Below are 7,799 nucleotides of genomic sequence, written 5' to 3'. Positions count from 1 at the left end.
CATATATATTTCTAGAGCAAAAAAAAAAAAAAAGATGGGAAGGTGTTTTTTTTTTTTTTTTTTTTTTTTTTTTTTTTTTTTTTTTTAATTTTCATTTTTGGTCTTTTTGAGACCGGGTCTCCCTGTAGCCACAGCTGACCTGGAATTTGCTATTGAGACCAGGCTAGCCTCGATCCATCCACCTCTGCCTCCAGAATGCTGGGATTAAACACAGTCTAACTTTATTTATTTTTTTAAATTTTATGTGTATGATTGTCTTGCCTGCATGTATGTCGGTACACCTGTGTCATGGAATGCCCATGGAGGCCAGAAGAGGGTATTGGATCACCTGGAACTGGAGTTGTGGACATTTGTTAACTACCATGTAGGTGCTAGGAACCAAACTGCTGAGCCATCTCTCCAGCCCCTACATTTGAACTTTTTTTCTATGTAGATTTTTTTTATTGAGTTTTTGTGCATTTCATACAAAATATCTTAACCATATTTAGACTCCCTCCCCCATCTGTACCTCCCCATACTGCCACACACACCAGATTTTGTGCATTCTGTCATATATGTTAAGGCCTATCAAGCCAAGCTTTTGTACCTAGATACCCCTCAATGCAAGTTCATCCACTGGAGTCTGGTCAGCCTATCTAGAGTTACTTACTTAAAGAATAACTTTGGGGCTGGAGAGATGACTCAGCTGTTAAGAACACTGGCTGTTCTTACAGAAGACCTGGGTTTGAATCCCAGCATGCATACACATAAAAAAATAAAAATAATAAAAAAAGAATAACTTTCCCTCAGCCAGCAGCAATTGGTTTGCCAACAGTTCCTAGGCTGAATTGGGGCCTGCTGCCATTCCCTCAGTTCTGTGTTGGGTTTTTGTCTGATTGATTCCTCAATGGGTCTTGTGTCACCATTGCTGCAAGCTCAAAAGAGCAAGTTCCCAGAGGCCTGAAAGTCTCTCTTTCCTTATGTTCAAGCACCAACCCTGGCTATTAAAATCTTTCCACCTCTTCCGCAATGGTCCCTGAGCCATGGGTGGATGGGGTTTATTATAGAAGTCCTATCCAAAGATGTGCATTCTGTAGTCCATTATTCTCTATACTTTGCGCAGTTGTGGTCTTCTGTGTGCATTGTACTCTGTTGCGTGAAGAATCTTCACTGATAAGAGTTGGAGGGTGCATTAGTATTCTCTCTACCCGTGTTTCTGAATTTTTAAAAATATTTTATTATTTTTATTTTATGTGTATGTGTGTGTTGCCTGCATGTAGGTAAGTGCACCCGTGTCATACAATGCCCACGGAGGACAGAAGAAACTGTCAGATCCCTGGAACTGGAGTTACAGTTGTTAGCTGCCATGTGGGTGCTGGGATTCGAACCCAGATATTCTTCAAGAACAGTGCTCTTATCCGCTAAGCCATCTCTCCAGCCCCCTCTACCTCTGAACTTTAAGTGTTAAAACTTTTTGTTTTAACATAAACCTGACTTCTATAAACCCACAAGTCTGTTTTCCTGTTTTTTCCCTAGGCCAACAGCTTTACAGTCTCCTCAGTCTCTGCCCCTTCCTGGCTTCACCGTTTCATCATTGGTAAGAAAGGGCAGAACCTGGCCAAAATCACTCAGCAAATGCCAAAGGTAGGGTAACATTTAAAATCTGGTACATTGAGTTTGTCAGATACTGAGGGTGTTTTGCTATTTGTCTTGTCGATGCTCTGAAGACTGTGGATTGTTGCCAGGCTTCATTTATCCTGTCGGTACAGGTGGCTTGAATAGATAAAACTGGGACAGGATAAATGTGTTAGGAATATGTGTGCATACGATATTAATAAATATCTTCAGCATGACATTTAATGATTACAGTATAATGAGTTGATGGTGATTTAAAGAGCAGCACATGGGTACAGACTTCAGTGTTTGCTTCACCAGCCATCTTGTGCTCTGTGTTGCTGTCCTAACCAAAGAGGAAACCATGCAGAGCCCACTCTCACGTTTACTCCTATTTTGTAGATATTAGTGTTATCCAGATTATTTGTCGTTTCACTTTTCCTAGCCTCAGATTCCTGTTTTACCTGGATGGAGGCAAACTGATTTCCCTTTCCAACTACCTAACCCCTTGTATGTTTTAAATGCAGGCAAGACATTGAGCCTGGTCAGGTGGGGGGCTGGAGAGATGGCTCAGCAGTTAAGAGCACTGACTGTTCTTTCAGAAAACCCAGGTTCGATTCCCAGCACCTACATGGCAGCTAACAGCCATCCATAACTCTAGTTTCCAGGGGAATTCTGACCTGGGGGCACTGCACGACCACGGGTGCACTTACATATATGCAGGCAATACTCTCAGGCACATGAAATAAAAATAATATAATAATTTTTTTTTTTTAATTGTCTTTGGGCTGAGGAGATGGCTCCATGGTTAAAGCATAAGGACTAAAATTTGGATCCTCAGAACCCACATAAATGCCATGTGGACATGGCAACCCACCTGTAATTCCAGCCTTAGAGGATCCTCAGAGCAAGCTCGTTAGCAAGACTAACCATATCAGCAAGCTCTGGGTTCAATTGAGAGATCCTGCCTCCATGAGTAACTGGAAGAGCAATCCAGGGATGATTCTCGACATTTACCTCAGCCTTTGGTAGAGGAGCAAGTGCGCACAGGCATGCATGTGCGCGCGCACACACACACCCGCGCACACACTCTCACATGAAATTAGAAAGGGAAAACACTGTCCTTGACATCTGTCTTACTCTTTATACAAAGTGGAATCTGTAGCCAGGTGTGGTGGCACATGCCTGTAATCCCAGCACTTGGGACGCAGAGGTAGGCAGATCTCTGTGGGTTTGAGGACAGCCTGGTCTACATAGTGAGTTCCAGGTCAGCTGAGGCTACAGGGAGACCCTGTCTCAAAAAGACCAAAAAGCAAAGTGGAATCTGCCTTCAAAAAGAGAAAGAAATATATGAGAACGTGAACAGTGGTGATGTTTGTGGATTAAGGGCAAGTACAGTGTGAAGAACTTTCCAGTTCCTGTTCTTTACAAAAGGAATGTGTATCAGAACATAATATTTAGTGCCATCCCTTAACCCTTCCTTGCAGTTCTTTGTGGTGCTGGTGGATGTGACCCTCAATGCCTGTACAGCCACATAGCAGCTGTGCTATTTGGCCTTGGCCATTCCTTCCCTCATTTTGGTCTGCTAGGTTCATATCGAGTTCACAGAAGGTGAGGACAGGATCACCCTGGAGGGCCCCACGGAGGATGTAAATGTGGCCCAAGAACAGATTGAAGGGATGGTCAAAGACCTGGTGAGTGCCTGTCTACGCAGTCCATTTGCTGACCAGAAGGGAAACTCGCTAAGGTGGAGATAGGTAGAAAATCATGTTATGTGGGTTTCATGTGGATGGGCTTAGAGACAAGTGTGTTCTGCTATGTGAGTACTAGGTTCTAAAACAGCTAGAAGCTGAGGTTCCCAGAGGACTGGATAGAGGAAACTATTTTGAAGATAGGATCTTTCAAGGTGTCAGAGGGGCAGTCTTGAAGCAATTCCTTCTTGAGGTAGAAAAAGCAAGCACTGATGTCTTCTAGATTTGGGGCCTGACTCAGTGTCTAAATGACCAGACATATCCTGGAACCTTCATCAGTTGAACTTCCTCCTCCCACAGATTAACCGGATGGACTACGTAGAGATCAACGTTGACCACAAATTCCACAGGCACCTCATTGGAAAGAGTGGAGCCAACAGTGAGTGAGACTGAGGGTAGTGCAGGGCCCTGGCACCCTGTAGCCCTCAGTTGATGGGCCTCAAATTCATGATCTTCTGCTTCAGCCTCTTGGGTATTGGGTCCTCGGGGCAGATAAGCCATGCACGGTACTGATCATGCAATCTCCTCCACCTTCCTAAAGAGGCCACTTTTCTTTTCCCCTTGAACCAAGGTCAGTTTAGAGCCATGTGGTCTGTTGCTAACCTGTCGCTTTCAAACATCAGCCCTCCTGGGGTGACCCAAGGACTGCATTGAAAGGATTGTATCTTTACTCTTCTAAACCTGCTGAGGTTAGCCCACCAGTGTTTATGGAACACTCCAGGTCACCCTCTAGAATCATCAACTCAGAGAGGAACACTGATAAATGAGCAGTCACGTGCCAGCTCAGGTTTAATATTTTCACTTGCTGATTCGGACTGTAGGGATAACACAAGAATGCAGTAGCTTTACTGATGTGTGTTAAAGCGTACCATCCCTGAGAATTGATGATGAGTGCTGAGAATTGAATCCTCGCCCTTGCGTGCGCTAAGCCAAAGATTCTTCAACCCCAGATTGGGTGTCTATATAGCTTAGCCTGACCTTGAATTCTTGATATTGCCTCAGCCTCCTAAAAACTGGGATTACACCATGCGCCTTTAGTCCCAGCACTCAGGAGGCAGAGGCAGAGGCAGACAGATCTCTGTGAGTTTGAGGCCAGCCTGGTCTACATAGTGAGTGCCAGGCCAGCTGAGGTTACAGGGAGACCCTGTCTCAAAAAGACCAAAAAAAAAAAAACCTGGGATTACACACCTGCTTCTCTCTGATGCTTTATTTTGTTTGAGACAGGATCTCACTATGTAGCCTTGGCAACCTGGAACTCCATATTTGGACCAGACTGTCCTTGAACTCACAGAGATCTACCTACCTCTGCTTCCCAAGTGCTGAGATTAAAGGCATGCACTACCACCGCGCTCAGCCCTCTGATGTTTTTTTTAAGCCACTTCTGTGTGACTATGCTCATAATGCATGCTTGCATATTCTCCATGCTGTGGGACTTACCTTTAGATAATCCAGATATCAGTCAGTTAACAGGAGATCCTCTTGGGGGTTTCCTAATGATTGGCTCCCATGTATCCTCTTTTTATTACATGTAAATATAAGCTTATCTGCTCCATGGTGGCCTGTGAATGGTAAACTCTCTATGGTGTAACTCTTGTATTTTGTGGCATTTTCTTTCACAATAGTAATAATCTCCTAGCAGAGTGACCTCACTCAGCACTGACTTTGGCATGCGGTTCTGTTTTCTTCTGAACCAGTTCCTAACTCGTTTTCTTCCATAATCGGGAATCTGCTGCTCACACCACCCCCAACCTACCCCTACTTTTACTCTTCTTGTTCTGTGCCATTCCACCCTGGAACTGCTGGGTCTTCACATCAGTTCCTATCAGATTGCTGTCTCTGATCATACACTGCTGGAAATGTATATAGAGCCCACCTTGGACTCTGCTTTTCCTCTCTATACAATATGCAGGTTCCTGTGTCATTTCTTGGATTACAGGGTTTCTTCAGAGTTTTAAGAGACCTGGATCTTGAACAGGGTCACCATCTTCTTTCTGCAGAAGTTGGCAAGAGGAGGATTTGCAACTTTGTGTTTTGCAGACATTGAGGTGCACTTAGTTTGGGTCAGAACTTATTCTGGAGTCTTTGGATAACAGCACTTTTAAATGGCTGGGCATGGTGGTACACGCCTTTAGTCTGCCCATAGTCCCAGCACTTGAGGGGTAGAGGCAAGTAGATCTCTGAGTTGGAGTCCAACCTGGTCTATGTATCAAGTTCTAGGCCAGTCAGGGCTGTATAGTGGGACCCTGTATCAATTTAAAGAAAAAAAGGTCCATGGGGTGGTTGTGTCTTTATTTAATCCATGTAATTTTTTTACTTGAATTGTAGTTTCCATAACATTAGTAACACCTGGTATCTCAAGTATTCTGAGACCCTAGGCATACATAAGTACACATTTGGTTGGTTTCAGTCATCATTTTAAGCTTTTAGAGTTGTTCCAGCTTATTCAGGGCTAGAAGACTAGTGCCCTACAAACTCTGCAGTCCTTTAAAGAGTATAACCAGTTCTCATTTTAGATAATGAAAATTCTTGTTTTATTAATGGACATGAATTATTGATGCTACACAGGCACACGCGCACACACACACACACGCGCGCACACACACACACACACACACACACACACACGCGCGCGCGCGCGCGCGCGCGCACTTTCTTCTTTCTTGCCTGTCAGTCATAGCTTTTGTATTCATGATATGTTTCCTTTTTGTCCTAAGTCAACAGAATCAAAGACCAGTATAAGGTATCTGTGCGCATCCCTCCCGACAGCGAAAAAAGCAACCTGATCCGAATTGAGGGGGACCCCCAGGGCGTGCAGCAGGCCAAACGGGAGCTGCTGGAGCTTGCTTCTCGTATGGTAAGCCCAGCAACCAGGTCCCGCCAGAAAGGTGCAGTCTGTATCTGTTGATTCCCTCTAAAGAAAAGCATTGCTGGAATATGTGGTCCTGCATAGTGGAAGTCATCAAATTCCATGTTGGATTGACTCACTTAAAGCCATGTTTCTTTTGTCGTCCAAGATCACCAGCATATCTGTACTCTTGACCCCTGACTGCTAGAGAAGCACAGAGGTCCCATGTGCATGGCTGCCAACTCTACAGATAGGCTATCACCCCTGGACTTTGAGAGGATCCCAGGTGACTCTCCTATGTGGCCAGACTTAAGGATCACTGCAGTCTCAACTTCCTATAGCCTGGGGTGCCCAGGAATGAAGCTCATGCTTAGTTGAGCCAAAACCACTCTTAGTCAAACATAGCAATCATGCTGCAGTGATTCTTGACTCACTCCACATGAAAGTCACTGACTTCATATAAGAATCAAAAAGAGTTGAATGGGGGCTACTAATTAAGTCCTACTGTCTGGCAGTCCTATTCATACTCTCATCCCAGTCCCCATGCTAGGAACCTCCAATTGGAAGACCTTTTCATGGGCAGTGATTTTTACTTTCCTCGGCTGTAATCCAGGGTGAAGTCTAGTCTAAGGGCCTCCTTTCTGATCATGGGCCTCTTATCTTCATACCTTGCCCTGGAGTGTCTTCTGCCTAAAATGAATCACTGTCATCAGATATCAGTCTGATCCATCAGAATTCTGGAAAATGACTGATAGACTGATAGTATTCTTCTCTGAATTTCAGTCCTGTCTGATATGTATTTCTTCTGACACTTTTATGGGGACTGTGGAAGATAATTGAGATTCATGTAGGTTCAATGTTCTGTGATGAGGCATTCTTTCTTAATTATCCATATAGGAAATGTGGTCCAAGCCCCTTGTACTCAGGAAGGACTATCTCCCTGCTGTACAGAGTGCTGGGCCCCTGTGGTTCTGGTAGAAATGAGCTGCTAGGTTGCTTTGGTGTTCAGTGCTACTTAGCAGTTCTGGCTAAAGGGCCCTACAGTCTATTCTTTAATTGTACTGTGTTCAGGAAAATAACTCAGGATCAGTGTAACAGTGTGATTATTGGATTGAGCATGCATTCTGTAACAGATACTCCTAATGGCCTGTTGTTTCCAGGGGCTGCTGCAGGTGGCCACTTGGGTACAACCTCACATGCTGCCTGGTGAGGAGGTTTAATAGCCTTTTAAATTATATTTTAGGAAAATGAGCGCACCAAGGATCTAATCATTGAGCAGAGATTTCATCGCACAATCATTGGGCAGAAAGGTGAACGGATTCGTGAAATTCGTGACAAATTCCCAGAGGTAAAGCTTTCCCAAAGGCAATCCTTCTTCTTTTTCTTTTTTGGTACTGAAACTCAAACCTCTAGGACATTATGCATGCTGAGCAAGTGATCTGCCACTCTATTGTGTCATCAGCCCAGACATATTTGTTAGTCTTTAGTAATCTAATTTGTATTTGAGGAATATTGAGTATTTCACTTTTTAAAAAACATATTTGTACCGGGCATGGTGGCGCACGCCTTTAATCCCAGCACTTGGGAGGCAGAGGCAGGCGGATCTCTGT

General features: G+C 44.2%; 1 protein-coding gene across 2 annotated transcripts in view; it reads left to right on the top strand.

Annotated features, from left to right (window-relative positions):
• The window catches only part of Hdlbp (high density lipoprotein binding protein), an 84,287-nt gene that overhangs the window by 54,539 nt on the left and 21,949 nt on the right, over positions 1 to 7,799 (top strand). For both annotated transcript variants that reach the window (XM_008829150.3, XM_008829151.3), the window contains exons 9-13: positions 1,516 to 1,623; positions 3,183 to 3,287; positions 3,645 to 3,723; positions 6,059 to 6,198; positions 7,433 to 7,537. In XM_008829150.3, coding sequence (XP_008827372.1) covers positions 1,516 to 1,623; positions 3,183 to 3,287; positions 3,645 to 3,723; positions 6,059 to 6,198; positions 7,433 to 7,537 — 537 coding nt within the window. The remainder of the gene's footprint in view (positions 1 to 1,515; positions 1,624 to 3,182; positions 3,288 to 3,644; positions 3,724 to 6,058; positions 6,199 to 7,432; positions 7,538 to 7,799) is intronic.

The sequence above is a fragment of the Nannospalax galili genome, unplaced genomic scaffold (assembly GCF_000622305.1).
Source record: "Nannospalax galili isolate Female #2095 unplaced genomic scaffold, S.galili_v1.0 scaffold453, whole genome shotgun sequence".
In the NCBI taxonomy this organism is placed as follows: Eukaryota; Metazoa; Chordata; class Mammalia; order Rodentia; family Spalacidae; genus Nannospalax; species Nannospalax galili.
The sequence above is the reverse complement of the archived record's forward strand: the minus strand, read 5'-3'. Positions and strand labels throughout refer to the sequence as shown.